The sequence below is a fragment of the Meles meles genome, chromosome 20, assembly GCF_922984935.1.
Source record: "Meles meles chromosome 20, mMelMel3.1 paternal haplotype, whole genome shotgun sequence".
Classification (NCBI taxonomy): Eukaryota; Metazoa; Chordata; class Mammalia; order Carnivora; family Mustelidae; genus Meles; species Meles meles.
Genome location: NC_060085.1, coordinates 8,915,024 through 8,931,435, shown reverse-complemented (window position 1 = coordinate 8,931,435; position 16,412 = coordinate 8,915,024). Strand labels below are relative to the sequence as shown.

The 16,412-nt window shown below is 53.4% G+C and overlaps 1 protein-coding gene and 1 long non-coding RNA gene across 9 annotated transcripts in view; one reads left to right on the top strand and one right to left on the bottom strand.

Annotated features, from left to right (window-relative positions):
* The window catches only part of NFIX (nuclear factor I X), a 97,127-nt gene that overhangs the window by 66,320 nt on the left and 14,395 nt on the right, over positions 1-16,412 (bottom strand). The window contains exons 1-2 of one of the 8 annotated variants that reach the window (XM_045990011.1): positions 4,250-4,339; positions 2,177-2,708 (exon numbers count right to left, since the gene is read on the bottom strand). In XM_045990011.1, coding sequence (XP_045845967.1) covers positions 2,177-2,594 — 418 coding nt within the window. In that variant the 5' untranslated portion in view covers positions 2,595-2,708; positions 4,250-4,339. Of the gene's footprint in view, positions 1-2,176; positions 2,709-3,013; positions 3,600-3,697; positions 4,186-4,249; positions 4,340-16,412 lie in introns of those variants that run through there. The other 7 variants (XM_045990010.1, XM_045990006.1, XM_045990005.1 and 4 more) reach the window with 7 other exon arrangements.
* On the top strand, positions 4,323-14,204 carry LOC123932259. Its single transcript, XR_006816408.1, has 4 exons — positions 4,323-4,448; positions 6,729-6,857; positions 9,012-9,121; positions 13,951-14,204. It is a non-coding gene; the product is annotated as an uncharacterized LOC123932259 (long non-coding RNA).

The following is a 16,412-nucleotide window of genomic DNA, read 5'->3' as shown; positions in this document are numbered from 1 at the left end:
GGCTGGCCACAAACGGTCTCCTTCATCACACACACTTCATCCTAACTCAGCCCCATGCTGGCAGCAGTCAAGAATCTGGCCTAAAATAAAAGAGGAAAGGGAAACAGCTCGGCTACAGGGATCTAGCTAGAGAGCAGGGCAGGGGGAAGCCAGAGAAAGATGAGTCCTGATTTCCATCTTAGAGGCCCCAGTGCTGAAGTCAGAAGGTACCGAATCCGCTCTAGAGGGTCTGCCTGGCAGACACAAACTCAAGGCTCCAGGCTTCCCCGAAGCTACAGCACCAGCAGGCACACACCCTCCTCACTCTGACTTGCTGTGTAGACAGAGAATGAAAGGATAACTTTTCAAATTTTTCTTTAGTTTCTTTTCCAGAAGGAAAAAGGGCGAAGAGAGGAGAGGACTGGCGGTTGTGCATTCTTCATGAGGGGTCACAAGAGTCACACAGGGCCAGGTGCAGGCCTAGAAAGATCCATGGAGGAGGCAATGGCTTCCGGCCAGGGCAAAGGTGAGGGGGTTTGTTCGCTGCTTCCAAACAACCACCAAAGCCACCTCTCATGAGAGAGAATATGAACGAGCAGGGACAGAGGCCTCCGGCACTGCCTCTTCTTCCCCAGAGTTGTCCAGCATATAAACCCTCAGCGCTCATTCTAGTCCAGGTTACCTTCCTGACGCAGTGCTAAAATCTCCCCCAAATTTCATGTCTGGATTAAGTCATACCACTCCTCCCAACTTCCCAAACAGGCAAGTGAGTGACCACAGCAGAAAAGTGAGTTGCTTTTCTTTTTTATGAATGAACAGGAAGGAAGACACACACACACACACACACACACACACACATACACACATACACACACACACACACACACACACACACACACTTGCGGGAAAGAACATTCACCAGAGTTGAAGTTAAGCCACATTCTGTTACATTTGCATAAAGAGAGAAAGAAGGGAAACAAGGGGGGAAAAAAAAATACCGGAATGGTGGAAAGGAAACACACACACACACACACACAGAGAGAAAAAGGTTTGGTAGCCCTCTCATTACAAGTTGGTTGGGCATAATGTAAACACACTTCTGCCTTGCTTAATCACAGAGTGCCGCCCGTTTAGGTTTCAAAGGCGGCAGTAAATTGGGCGTAGCTGAGTGGAGGCTAAAAATTAACCAGCCATCTCTGTTTCAATTTGTAAGAAAACAAAAGCGGAAAGAAATTATAAAAAGGGAAAGGGTAGGGGGTGGTGGTGGAAGGAACAGAGGAAGAGAACCGCACCACCCTGACCCAAAATGCTGGGTAAAACTGGAAAAGCAAAGAGGAGAACTGGAACTACTCAGGACACAAAAGGAAAAGGAAAATTTGCAGAGTTTTTGGACTGTTTGTTTCTCGCAGACCACCGCTGCAACACCACCCCTCCCTGCCATGCCTGTGCCGGGGAGAGCCTCTGTGCTTCCCAGCAGAGGGGTGGGGGCCTTGGGGTCTCCCCACTGGAGCCAGACGGCGGCGGCGGAAGGGAGAGCGCAAGGAATCTCCTGCTCCTTTTCACTTTCTGTGAAGTCCAAGGACTTTCCTACTCAGCCATACCAGCTCCTGCCTGGGCATCTGGGCCCCAGAATCTGCCCGCCTCTGCCTTCTCTCCTCTTTTCTATTCACTCTGGCTCCTAACCGGGGGTTTTACACGCCCCTCTCTCCACCGAACTGCTGCCCACCCCGCTTGTGCCAAATCCCGCTTTTCCCCAGCACTTAGGAGGAAGCCGCAGGAAAGCCAGCAACCTGGCTCCCGATACTTCTTCTGACTCATTTTAAATCTCTGCAACGAGTGATTTTTTTATGTGTGGTAATGTTCATCACCAACTCTCACCATCGTGGATAATTCTGGGGCAGCCTGGCCCTGGTCCTAAGACCTGCGGCATCTTTGGGGTAAGATGAGTCCTCCAAAGCAGGAGACGCACGACAATCCGGTAGGTACGGTGGCGGCGAGGGAGCGAAAGAGGAAGAACCGGGAGGGTGGAGGGAAACAGAAGAAGGAAAAGGGGGCTGCCGCATGGGCTTCAGCCCCAGGCAGGTCAGGCGCGCTAGTTAGGCCCAGGGCATGGGTCCTTTGGAAAGAAGAGGCACCATACATGAAACGAATGCCCGCAAGTACACTGAAACGGGGAAGGGGGTTGAGAGTGACCTACCTGGAGTGTGGACAAAGTAAGCCAGATAAAGATCCAGTTCTTTGATTGTGACTCCAATGTGATGTGGCTGGACGCAGAGGCCGGGGTTCGAGCACTGGGGCGACTTGTAGAGCCGCTCCCCATCAGTACTTTCCAGGGGGATCCCCTTAAACAAAATCACCATGACCAGGTCCAGCCGCCACACCTTGTCGGCCTGGCGCAGGCAGTCAATCCGCCGGATCTTGCCCTTCTGGTCGGGGTTGGAGAGCACGCAGCAGGGGGGCTTCTTGCCGGTGATGGTCAGCACAAAGTCCTCTCGGAACTCGGGCCGGATGTCTTTGCGCAGCTTGGCCAACAGCCGGGATGCCCACTTCTGCTTGATCTCGGGCTTCTCGCCCAGCAGCTCGTCCTTCACCGCCCGCTCCTCGTCCTTCGACATCCGCTTCTCGTGCTTCTTGAAGTACTTGCGCTTCCGCGCCTGCAGGTTGAACCAGGTGTAGGAGAAGGCGCGGACGTGAGGCAGCAGCGCCTCGATGAACGGGTGGAACTCATCCTGCAGGCGGCAAGCCGGGAGCATGCGGGGCGAGGGAGGACGGGAGGAGGGGAAGACGGGGTGAGGGGGAAAGAGAAAAGGAGAGAAGCGTTAGAAGGGGGGCACAAGAAAAATCGCCGCCTCCTCCTCCGCCGCCCCCCCCCTCCCACGACAATTTTCTGTCGTGATTGTTCTACGAAAGTGTGGTCTGGAGCCACCACCAGCCTGGCCAGCCGCTCGCTCCCATCTCAGCCTCGGCAGCCAGACAGAGGCACCCCGCGCCTGAGCACACACCTATTCTCTCTCTCTCCCCCTCACTCACTCACACACACGCGCGCACAGACAACGTTGCCGTCCACACACACACGCTGCTGGTATCCCCGCCAGGCTCTGTCGCGCCCATGACATCTCCATGTTCTGTCGCTGCCGCAAACTCCTGTCAGCTCGCCCCGACGCCGGGTCCCGGCTGCCCCGACTCCCGCGGACGCGCAGGCGAGGCGTGCGGGGGCCGCCTCGTGTCCCGACACCGGTCGGGTTTTGGCCACCCCCAAAAAGAGAGAACATGACATCCAGGAGCCGGGCGAGGAACCGGATTTGCCTTTCCCCTCCCCGAGCTGTTTGCATTCTCTTTTCTCCTGCTCCAATTGGAACATCCACCCCAGCATTTTTTTTTTAAATCAGATCTAAATCCTAAATATGTGATTTCAGCTTTGTTACCGACACCGATACTAATGTTAATCACAGTAATAAGGAACAAAACACTTCTTGTTAGCACAAATAAGGTGGTTGCCTCGGCCACATTAGGGTTAAAAGCTACGTGGGGCGTCCTGCAGCCCCTTCCCCACTGACCCCTTCACCCTCTTTCCCACTCAGTCAGGTGACAGAGGGCTGGGCTCCCGCTTTTTGTTTTTGTTTTTGTTTTTTTCTTTTTGCTTGTTTGCTTGTTTGAAGTTTAAATAATAATTGATTTCTGTTTACAAAAATAAAACTGGAAAAAATTAAATAATTACCATTGATCTGAAGCACCCGGCAAAGCCCAACGCCCGATTCTGAGCTTCTGGACTCAACAGAGTTGTGAGTTGGGGGCGGGTGGGGGGAGGGGGGAGGGGGAGGAGCAGGGGAGGAAGGTAAATGTTTTAAAGGGGGTTATTATTGGTGTTCTGGGGAATAGGGGCCGGGCTTGGGTGGATTCTCAAACCCTTCCCCCTCCTCCCCCCTCCACGCTCCATTGCACAGAAGGGGGAAATTAATATTTTTTTGAAAAGGAGCAAAAAGAAAGAAAGGTCAGGGATAGCAAGCAGAGAGAGGGAGCGAGCCGGTTGCCACACACGCCAGGTAAACAAAAGCCAACAAAAAAATGTTCAATTTCGCCTCCTGTGCATCCTCTTTCAGTTTAAAAAAGGGAGAGAGAGAGAGAGAGAAGGAAAATATGCAAAATTTAAAAATCAAAACCTACCTCCCAATCACCAACCCCAACACACAGCACCCCCCACCCCGCCCCCCACCCCACCCCACCCCACCCCACCCCCCACCCCCGTGCAAAACAAAACAAAAACAAAAACCAGGAGGGGGAAAGCAGCAGCTGAAGAAAAAGGCTTTCGGCTTTGGCAGCGGCACAGGGGTGTAAACTTCGCGCTGCCTCCCTCCGCCTCTGAGCCTGATCGCAGGCAAAGGGGGAGCTCGCAGATTCCCGGGGAAGAGGACGAGTTCGGACCGGCTGCAGACCGTCGCTGGCAGACGCGTGCAAAAGAGAGAGAGCGAGTAAGGGAGGGAGGGAGGAAAGAAGAGAGAGAGGGAGAGATCGAGGGAGTACGTGGATGGGATGGTGGTGTGTGTGTGTGTGTGTGTGTGAGTGTGCGAGTGAGAGAGAGAGAGAGAGTGTGTGTGTGTGTGTGTGTGTGTGTGTGTGTGTGCTGGTTGGGTTTTGGATTTTTTTTTTTGCTTTTCTCTCTCAAACTCCCTCTCTCTCCCCTTTCATGCTCAATCCCCATCCATTTGCCTGTGCCAAAGCCAGTAAAAAGGGGGGGGGAGGAAGAGAGAGAGAGAGAGAGAGAAGGATCCACCTATTTGGCAGTGAGACATCCTCGAGCAGCCAATGGCTGTGTCCAAGGGGAGGAGGGAACCGGGCGAGCCGGGAGGGTGGGGAGAGCCCCCGGCAGTTGGAGACCAAAAACAATTTGCCCAATCGACAAGTTCACGTCTAATGAACAAGCAAAGTCCAGCAGTTATGAATTTTTCATTCCAGGCTCCCACTCGGGTCCATTTGGCAGCAGCCAGCCAGCAAATTTGGGGAGGGGGTATAGGGCTGGGGAGACTAGGATTGAGGAAGACACGGATTTTTTTTTCCTCTTTTTTTTTTTTAAAGCCAGAAAAAGAAATAAATAAAGGCCTGGCTCGGGCGGGCGCCCCAGAAGGCCTTGGGGAGAGCAGCTGCGCCTTCTCTGTGTTTTGGTTTCAGTCTCTTTCTCTCAGGCCCTCACACTCTCTTTCTGGTTCTATTTCTTTTTTTATTTATGGAGCGCACAGGGGCGAGTGGAAGTTTTCCTCCCTGGCCATACACGCGAGCCTGCAGTGCTATGAATAGAAAGAGAAGAAAAAGAGCTCGGAAAGTGTCCATGCCAGCAGCACTTCCAGGGCAGGGACCTGGCGCCCAGGGTGCAGCCACCCCTTCCTCCCCGGGCCTGGCTGCCGCTGGCAGGAGCACTCCCAGACCAGACGCCCACCCACCCACCCACCCCCCAGGCCCCCAGCGAGCTCGACCGCCTCCCTCAGCCCACACCCAGCCACGCACGCTCCATTAGCGGTGACGAGGGATGCCAACGCAATGCAGCTCGGCTCGAGAAACTGCAACAGTTTATTAAAATAGCCTCCTGTCACAGCACTCCGCTGACAAGCACTACATGCAGCCACAAACACAACAGCCAATCCCAGGGAGAAGTGACAAAGGCAGGAAGACGGACACTACTTCCGAACAGTGACTGAGTCTTGCGCGAGGCCTCCCCCCAACCCACAGACTCTCCATTCTTGGCTTTCTCCAGCTTCGTCCTTTCCACTTGATCCGTGTTTAGTGTTTCTTGGTTGGAGGAGAGGCAACACTCACCTACCCCCCCCAATTCAATTCAGAAGAAAGGGCCCAAACCCCTACGGAGGAGCAGGGTGCACCAGCGTGCAAAGAAACCCATACGAAAGGGAGAAAGTGAAGGCAGGAAACAGCAAAACGGAAAGGAAAGGGCTCTAGCAGGAAAAGCGGGACAACTTTGGGGAAACTGAGTCATGGGGAAGGGGCCTCCCTCCCAGCCAGGTGGGAGGGTGAGCCCCGGAGAGGGAGGCCTGGGGTGAGTGCCATTTCCATGGGGTTCTCTCTGCCAGGGGCTACTGAGCAGCCTGCTTGGGGCCTTGCAGAAACTGTAAGGAGGAGATAGTTATTAAAAGAAGGGCAGAGACCCCGAACAGACAGGGAGAGGCTGATCCCGCTCAGAGCTGTCTCCACAGCTGCCCTCTCCCAGGCAAGGCTCAGCCCTCAGCTGGCATGGGGAGGCGGAAGAAAGGTCACTGCTCACTCCTGCCCCTTTCTTCCCCATCTGAAACCCTGTGCTCCGTGGCTTTTATGCTGGCAGAAAGGTTCCCGGAAGAACACCTGGGGTGTGAAGCAGCCCTGGGCTGGTGCTGAGCCCCGACAATGGGAAAGATGCCGGCCAGCACCTGGGGCCCCGGTCTGGGCTCCAGGTCCTGAGTCAAGTGGTCTGAAGTGAGCTCACAGCTGACACCAAGAGAAACAGAGGTGAGCCAGCAGAAGGCAGGTGTCATTGCGGACAGGCCTCTTAGAGTAGCGTTCAATAATTAACATCATGTTAATAACCAGCTTCAGTCCAATTAGCCAAAGATGTTAACTGAGTGACATAAGATACCAAACCAGGCCTCTCCACCTTGAGAGAAGCACTCTTACTTTCTAGAGTGGAGATGAGATGGTGAAAACGAGAAGTGAGTTTATATTCAGCACATGGGTGTTTTTCTGGCATTTTGATTTATACTAAATATTAGACACCGAACAGAAAATGGCCAACATGGGCCTCCTGGAGGATTCTGGCATATTCCATCTCACAGACCACGGTGCCGGCTGGAAGAGATGCGCTCAGCATGGGTTGATTCCGAGACCCGTGGTACAACTGGGTGAGTGGTGGGGAGATGGCGGATGGGAGGATCCACGTGGAAGTTAAGGAACCCAGACTAGATCCGGGATTCACCCTAGGAGGGAGGGTGGGGTCAAAGGTCGGGGGAGTGGCAGAGAGATTGGACTGAGAAGTGACCCGGGAGGGCCGGTGGAGTTTCTCAATAGAGCCTCAGGGATCTACACAGAGCACAGTGCGCCCCCTCAAATGCTCCCTGAACGGGAGGAGCAGCAGGCGCTTCCCAGGAGAGTAACACGGAAGGAGAACAATCGTCAATTGTCCTTCTCCTGCCCGTTGTCGCAACCTTGAAGGTGGGCAGAGTGGATTCCCAGGGAGCACTCTCCGCTCACCCTGTTCCCACAGGGGCCACTGTCTGGGGTGTGTGGGGGAGTTTTCTGGAAGAGCGGCCTGAGGCCAGAGTATTCCTAAGGCTTGGGAGGGAGGGGAGAAGGTCTCTCTCTCTTCCGTGGGCACACACAGAGAGGACTCACTCAGGTTCCATTAGAAACACTTGGTGTGCCCCTACTGCTGCAGCCTCCTCCTCCAGGCCACTGGTGGTGGCTCTAGGCCCTGGACACGCCCCTCAGGAGCCCCAGACAAAAGGGGACTGTCCCCCTTTTGTTAAGAGAGTGGAGGCTCTGTTGGAAGATTACCTGTCCCAGACCCAGCCTCCTTCCCTTCTCCCCTCCCGCCTGGGTTGAGGGCTCAGAGGCTCTGCACCCTTCACACGGACAAGAGCCAAAGACAAAAAACCTTCAGACAATTCAAGGCTTCTCCATGGGCTGAGTCACCCACAAGTGCAAGGGTTCAGGGGATGGAGGAAGCAAGGGGACAGGCAGGCCTCTGAGAAGGAGAGGGGAGGAGGGAAGAGAATGAGAGAAAAAACCCAGGGAGAGGGGAGAGGGAGCCAGTGATACTGGTGAGAGCAGGAAGCAAAAAAGAAAACTAAATACAAGGGGGGGAAAGAAAGTAAAAGCAGACAATTTGAGGGGAAAGGTATTTTCTTCCCTTAAAAGAAAAATCAAGAAGCCAGAGATAAGACTTTTAAAATTAACATGGGGTTTCTAGTTTGTGGAAAGGAATTTTTCTGCCTTTGGGAGAGAAAAGGCCTCTCTTATTGTCAAGTATATAGAATATGATTTTTTTTAAAGCAACAGTTTTCACTGAAACATTTCAGAAATACTCATGGCAGTTTCAGCCATCACTAGGAATAACGTGCCTCCAAAAGAAAAAAACTGATCAGACCACAGAAAAAGAGGAAAAGAGCGAGAGAGAGAGGGAAAGAGAAAGAGAAGAAAGCCAAACCTGGAGAGAAAAAGCCATGTTCGGCCCAAAACTGCAAAGAAAGAAAGGCAAAGATGGAGGGAAAGAAGACAGGACCGAAAAGGAAAAAGAAAAGAAAATTAAGAAAGGAAAGGAAAGGAAAGAGAAAAGAAAAGAAAGAAGAGGGGGAAAAAAAAAGAAAACAAGGAACAAGGACAAAAGACAAGGGCTCTGGGTCAGGGGCAAAAAAGAAAAACTAGCTAAGGAAAATGACTGCTTCTATCACAAGAAAGTAAAATGTGTGGTTTCCCAAAACTCCACAAAACAAATGAAGTCTTGTGGATTATTTAAGGGAAAATAGGAAAATTCATACAGAACCTCACTCAGTATTCAAAAGTCTTCAAGGAAACAAAATAATTTTCCCCGCTTGAGACAGGTTTTGAAAGCGATCCATACCTGCCAACAGTGAAATGTCCAGAAGCGTAAGTTATATCTTTAAAGACAGGGCCACTGTTCCTTATGTTTACAAAAATCCTATTTGTCCCCAAACTACTTGCTTTGAGAACCAAATTTATTCTCTCAGACGACCCTGGACACATGCTATACATATAAACATATATATTTATGTATGTATGGCCATGCTAATTTGGATAACTATACACAGTGAGTGCAAATAACTAATAAAACCTTCCTAGGACCAACCAGATAATTCAGTAACCATTTTACTCCTGCCTATCTGCAGCCTGGGTGAAAAAGGAAGCAGGAAATTTTTAAAAGCCACAAATAGAGCCCTGATTACTCTGCCCAATTCTTGGGATTTTATAATTCATCCTTGGCCCGAACAGAAAGAGGTCAACTTTGTAACCCCAACATCTCCCCTCTTGTCCCACAGAAGAAAGGTCACAAGAAGGCAGAGAAGAAGGCAGTGTCCGGACTCTGGGGCAGAGATGGAAAGAGAACTGTAAGAAGCAGAAGGAAGGGGCCAGGCTGCTTATCCTGGAGGTAGGTGGGGCCTCCCCTCTCTGGGCAGGGGTGGGGGGGAGGAGGGATGGGGCTCTGCAGCCAGAGTAAAATCATCCAAGAATCTGGAAATGCCAGGCATGGAAACCAGAAAATGCACATTGCGAGGAGGCTCACGGAATTTGGACAATGCGGGTTTTTGGCTGACTTGGGCCTGTTTTCCTCTGCTCAGGAAAGGCAGCCCCACACGATTTTTCTAGCGTCCTCGAGCTTGCTGAATGGAATTGCCCCGCACCCCCATGCTGGGTCTCGGACACGGCCTGCATCAGAACCAGGCCGCACATTCCTCTCCTATAAAACCGCCTCCCTTTCCCTTCTTTTTCTCCTCCTGTCTACAAACTGGGAGCGGTGGCCTGGGATCGGGCCAACAGGCAGCCTCGTTCTGGCTCCAAACACTACCCTGCTCCAGGCACATCTCCCCTCACCCTCCTGGCACCAAATAAAATAGGGTAGGAATACAGGTATCAGGAAGACCATCTATTCTTTTTAGCGCTTCTGGAAATGTACTTTCATCCTCTACAGATACTAGAAAACAAAAACCCAAGTCCTTTAATTCACTATTTAGCTTGAAACTTCCTTGTGTCACCAAATAGAAATAAAACCGGGAAGGCCAGAGCCCTGTCCTCCAGCTGGAGGGCTATGTGGGGATCCGGCTACGTGGGGATCCTCCTCCGCGGGGCGCGCGCAAGGCAGAGGACAGCCACAGGCTTTGAGGGGCAAGAGCAGGGCAGAGCCTGAGTCTCACCCACCTGGTGCGACTGGAAAGTGTCACTCCATGATGGCCAAGGCCCCCGGAAGAAGGAAGAACCCCACAAGCCAGCTTCGCAACTTTCTGTGAGAACTGAAAATACTGACAAAAGCATGGCAAGGGGAAACCAGCTCTTGAAGATGAAGTCGGTGGGGGATCCACCATTCCCAGTAAAAATACCCAGAGGGCCAGAGAGAAGGCTAGAGCGAGTGGCAAAATGTTGACTATTTGCCCGAGGCCAGCTGTAACCCCGAGGCCAGCTGTAACCCCGGACCCCACAAAAGGCTTAGGGATCCTCCAGGGAAGGGGTTCCTCTCCCTCCCCTGCCCCTCTGAGACTCCTCTGGTGGTCTTCCCAGGCCCTCTTCGGGAGCTCCATCAGGATCCGATGTTACACCCCCTTGCTCTACCCGGTCCACTCCCCCTCCCCAACTCCCTGCCACAGGACAGAAGGCAGAAGGGCCACCGCAAGAGGAGAGTTTCTCTGATTCCTGTCCCCTCCACCGGGCTGCACTGCTCGCACCCTTGGCCCACAGAAAGCCCGTTTCTTGCAGTTGCTGCGGCAACAGGCAGTGCCCAGAGCCGGGGGCAGAGAGCAGGGTGGCTAGGATAGAAACAGCCTGGGATTTTCACTGCCTGAGGGCTCAGGAGAGCTGGGCCGGCCCTGTCTGGGCAAGCGGCTTCCCCAAAATGTACCATTTGAGGAGTTGGAAGGAAGACATTTTTCAATCCCTCAAAATGTGTTGCTCCCCCCACCAACTAATTTATTATCAGTATCATGGCCAAGAAAACTCGAGACTCCTCATTCCCCTGGTGGCTAGCCCCAGCGGAGGCTGGCACCAGGGTGCCGGGAGCTCGGGACCTGACCACCCCTCGGCCACAATCCGTCCCTCTCCGGCTCCCTTTCTTTCTCACCCTCTCTCCCCCTCTGTGTCCTCCAGCTCCAACACAAACTGTTTGCACGGGAAGTCTCCCTCTATGACCCGATTCAGCACACACAAGAGAAAACTGTGGGCGACAGACCCAACGTCCTAACGAACTTGAGTTAATTAATGCTAAGGAAGAAAAGAGGCGCCCTCGCTCTGTTGAATCACGGTTCACTAGCCCTTTCAGTTTGCTGTGGGTGGAGGAAAAAAAAAAGAGGCTTTTTGGTTCAAATATTTTTGGGGGGCGAAGGGAAAACAAAAACACCGCAGAAGGGCCGTGGAGGGTGAAACCGTAGTACCTGCCCAGAGGAGCAGAGGCGAGGGCAGCTGAGAGCGTCCTCCCGGAAAGCTTCTGGCCTAAACAGTCCTGGGAAGGCCGAGAAGGGGAAAGAAAAGGGAAGGGATTATCAACTAATGGCCAGCCTATTCAAATAGATTGCTCAAAAAATTATACTGTCAGACTAGGAGAGACATATAGATATTTTTTTTAAAGCCCAAACCCAACAACTCGATTTGAACAGATCCGTGAAGATGTTTTAACAGAGCAGAAAACCGAAATATGGATGGCATGCATACAAAAATTTAAGTGTGCAGAAAAAAAGAAGAGGTGGTAATGGGGGAGGCAGGGAGAACAGCTGCAATTTTGCTTTCCAGATGTTGACAGCAAAATGTAATTGGCAAGTAACTTCTTCCTTACCACTTTTCGTCCTTTGGTCCTGAGATGTTCAAAATCCTACAGCTAGACCTGAGTCTGCCGGCAGTTTCCTGGCACTCGGTACACACACGGATGGGTCTGGAAGCCTCGTGGGCCACACGCCTGCGAGCTTTTTTATCAGCCCACTAATTTTTACAAGCCCTCCCACCATTCTTTAGCGGGAGACCTAAGCAAAGCCGGCTGGAGGACATTCTTATTTAAATAATCATTTATTATCATTATTATTTTGTTAGAGAAGGCCTTTTCTTTTGAGGCTGGGTCTTCCTTTTTTTTTTTTTTTTCTTTTTAAATAAACGTCTTAACTGAAATGCCTATAAAGTAGAGAAGATCGCGCACTTCTAAGCCTGGGGCTCGATACATTTTCACAAAGTGAACACACCTGTGTGACCCCACCCAGATTAAGAAACAGAACATTTTCAGCACCGCTGAACAGGACTTTAGTTTTTAACTATAGAGTTCTCGGAGTTTCTAGGCCTTAGAAAGAGCTCCTGCCCCGAACAGTAATGTCAGGTTCGAGCACCTACGTATACACATATGTTAACAGAGCAGCATAAGCTACTCATGTGACCACCAAAAAAAAAAAAAAAAAAAAAAGTGCCGTGAAGAGAAGCCCCTCAAATTCTCACTGCTGCAGAGGGGTTTCGCGCCTCTCTGTCTCTGTCTCTGTCTCTCTCTGTGCCTGCCCGGCTCTGAGCCCATCAGCAGGGCAACCAACTGTGCAGCGGGGTAACAGACCAGCCGGGCGAGTGTGCGGTGGACAAACAGGGCCCCCCCCCAGCTGAAAGCCAACAGTCATAGTGACCAAGGGGGAGTAACAGACTCCCCGTGCATCCCGCTGGTAGGCAGAGACCGGAGGCCTCAGGCGTGTGGAGCATAATGGGGGAAAAAGTGGTTCTGCAGAGCCAGGGATTCCTGGAGGGTAAATGAGCACCCATCCAGGCAGGCTGCCCTCATTCCAGTCCCCAAAAGTCTATCAGGGAGAGGAGTGAGGGGATCCTGGGGGGCAGAGCTGCCCGGGGAAGGGAGGCCCAACCCTGCTGCATCTGCCTCCCCCTTCCCTGGCTCCAGCCCCAGCTGGCTCCCCCCTCACTTTCACTCGCACTAAATTTACTTTATAATTTTAAAATTAAATTTTAAAAAAAGCAGGAAAGAGAAAGCACTGAAGGCAAAGTACCTCCCACAATATCTCTCCAAGGGGGGGGGTTCTGCTTATGTAAAAAGACAAAATGCAAGGGATCTCAGAAAAGTCTAAGCACCAAATAACAAGGAAAATAAAAGAGAAACACATTTAATTAAAAACACCTGAAGCAAATAAATAACTCCTTTGCAACTCGAAGCGGTGCCTGTGGGCACAAGTCCCTACCCCCATTTCTTGCCCACTTTTCCCCTTCCTTTCTCACAGGGAGCTGCGACTTCCCCCAAGCACTACAGAAACCCCCTTTTCTGAGCCCATCCACCCCACAACTGGGGGAAGGGCCAGGGCAGCCACTTAGCATCCCACCAGCCCGAAGCAAACCTCCGAAGCCCCGATGAAGCGCCCTTTCCTCAATTGCCACATCTTCCCAAGCGATGCCCACCACTGGCCCTGTACTCCGCTCTCCCGCCTCAAATCTAGGCCCCGTAGGCGGTGGTAGCACTGTCCTGGGGCTGGACGCCAGGCCCGGCCCAAGTGGGCAGCTCTCTCCCCTACCACGGGCTGCGGGCTGCCAAGTCGGGCTCAAGGACCGAATTTTCACTTCCTATTGCGTATGGGGCCGAGAAGAAAGAACTGTTCAGCTTGATTTTAAAATATGACAAGGGATCTGAGCCCTCTAATCCTTCGATCTTTAGAAATACTTGAATCTTTTTTTGGGGGTGGGGGGGAGTGCAGAGTAGGCATCAAGACTGCCTCTGAGACCCCACACCCCCCACCCGGTTTGACTTTCCCACCAGCCCGCCGCCTGGGAAACGCGCCCTCGGCTGGCACAGGGGTACCAGAGCCCGGCTCCTTTCTTCCTTTCTTTCTTTTTTAAATCGCTCTAGCGCAAACCAGGCAGTGGGTCAGGGCCCAGAGGCGGGGGAGGGAAGAGGAGAGGGTTGTCTCTGAAAGAGGGGAAAAAAGGAAAGCGAGGCTCCAACTCCGGGAGAAGAACGGCTGCCGCAAGTTTCCCGGCTTGTGCCAGTTTGGGGATTTGCGAATCAGACCGGAGCGGAGGGAAAGGCGGGCGAGAAAAAAAAGCCCGCATTAAAACTAACCAGCTCTGCCTAAAAGCACGCTTTTCACCCTTAAATAAGACAATGACGAGGGGAGAGAAGAGACGAGTTATTTCTCACTCTTTAATTATTCCAATGCTTAGCATTATTTAAAAAAAAAAAAAACCACACACATTAGCCAATGATACATTCTAACCCTCAACAAAGCTGGTATTTTTCTCTGATTACAGACTTTGCCGCGGCAAACCCGGGCTCCGACGACAGAGGCAGCGCAGAAGCGCGCTCCTAAATGAGACACAATTTTATTAAAATCATAATAATTCCTTGCATTTCTATAGTGCCTTTTCAGCAGTGGATACCCCAGGTGCCCATGCCCGGTTCTACGAGGGAACTGGCGACCAAAAACCCAGTCGTGAGGCGGGCGAGGCTCGCCAGCTCCACAGATGCCACCGGCGTGTATTTCTTTCTTTTTTTAACAGCCCGTTTCCATCAGCCTCTGTCTCACGCTTAAAAAAAAAAAAAAGTAATAAAACTCCTTTAAAATTTTAAAAATACTTTTTTTAAAAAAAGGAGGGAAAAGATGACCTGTAATATAAGGGGAGGAGGGAGCCAAGTGTGGTCTGGGAGCCTGGGGGCCGGGGAGGTGCAGCTGGGATGGGCCGCCTCTGGGTTCAGGGTGCAGGGTCAGCCGGTGCCCAGGTCACCTCCCCAGGCGCAGCTGGAGTAGGCTGAGTCATCTGCACATGGAAAAGGAAAAGGACCTAACACCACCAAAGCGCATTTAAGTAATTTGGACAATGAGAAGTCCCGTTAATGACTGGTTTCCGATGGGCCGGCGGGAGGCCCCCCCACCCACCCCGGGGGCACTTTCACTGAAGGCTGGGGTGCTGCTTGAGCTCCAGAGGGGCCGCTGCTGGGTGGCTTCATCGGGACACCAGCCTCCTCCAACAGGTTAAGTCGGGCCCACTCTGCGCACACGATCCTTCCCCGCTTTTCCATCCTTTCCCCCCACAAGCCGGCCCACGTTGTGCTGCAGAATGGCTGGCAGCAATGGGACAGGGGGCACTTAGCACCCCAAATTCAAGAAGTCATCCGTGAGAGGAAAGGCAGCGTTGACCGGAGGGGATCTGAGGGGAATTTTTTTTTTTTTTTTTGAACGTTCTTGGAGACTGCGCAACTCCCGCGGCCTGAAGGCAGGGGAGAGGGGAAGGGAAAGCACATTTTCTGCCACTTAGTCACATTTCTTCCCGGTGCCTGCTGGAGGCCAAACGCCCCCAAACCCAGCCAACCCTCGAAACAAACAAAAATCTCCCCTGCTAAATTTCCCCTCCCTTATTCCCCCCCAAAGAAGCAGCGGCTGGGAGAGAAATGGGGAGGCTCTTCGGAGGGAGGCCTGGGGTCTGGAGGCAGCGACGCGCGCACGATGGGGGGCAGAGAAGGGACCCTCTCCAGGTTGGCGCCCTAAGGTTGCCTGCAGATTCTGGGGGCATTTCACCCCAAAAGTCCTCCGCGCGACTAAAGAATTACAGGATTTATCAGCATCGCACTCATTCCAAAGCCCTCGCGCGCGTTAGCCCCTGTCGGGGATCCGGATGGGCACGGAAGAGGGAACTTAGGCAAAGGCGGCCCACGACCCCACCCGGAGCGCCCGGGGACCCAGCCGGCCGACGGGCCAAAACGCCGCCATTTGAGCCCCTTCTGGCGGCGGCCTCTGCTGCTGCAAATGGCGAGGGCCCCGGAACGCGAGGCCGGCAGGCCCTCGACGCCACTGCGGGGGTCACTTCGGGTGGTCGTCGCAAGGGGTTAGGCCACGCGCCCGGTGGAAGGGAGCCCTGCCAGCTGGGCGCGGGGCAGGGGAGGCGAGGACCCCCGCAGGGACCCGGCCTGAGACCCTGCAGAGGCAGAGGCGTCATTCTGGGCTCCATTCCTTCACACCTGTTCCCCGTCTCCCCTCACCTGCCCGCGGGGGCAGTGGTCCTCAGTCCTCGCTCAGCGCCTGGCGCGGTTCCGCCCAAGTGACCCAGCCGTCATGCGCACAGGCGCACAGGCTCTCGCCTGGTCGCACCACGCCGACGACGACGAGGGCTTCCCGCCTTTTTGCCTCCGCGCACGCGCACGTCCGACTTTGCACCCGGCCCGCTCCCGGCCAAGGGTCCTCTGGTGCCCCAGGGCCAGGGTCATCCGCACCGTCGAGGGGTATGTTGTCGCTGTCGTTTCCACCCCGTGGTGTGCAGTGCAGGTGACCATAACTGTCAGCACCCGTGTCCTGCCTGCCGCGTGGAAAGAACACAGCCCTCCCTCTGCCTGAAGCCAGGAGGGGGCCTCCCCACGACCTCCACCCACCTGTGCCCCCACCCCCATGCCCAGCGCGAGCTAATTGTAGCAGGTCCGGGAATGCCATTCAGGAAAAGAACACCTTGGAGGAGACAATGAAAGGAGTTCGTAGGCGGTGGGCACCTGGCAAGGGGCATATATGCACGCGCTGGGGCTAGTGCATGGCCCTGGGGGCACCTTTCTGCCGGGGGTTTGCAAAAGCACATGATGGGATGCACCCGCTTAACGTAGAGGGTGCAGATATCTTCTGGGTGATGTTGGAGGTGGCCTGCTTGGGGGGCATCAAAGGGCTACCGTTGGGCAGTGGGACCATCTAGGGAGTCCTGAGACAACCCCTGCCCCACCTCTGCTCAGCAAT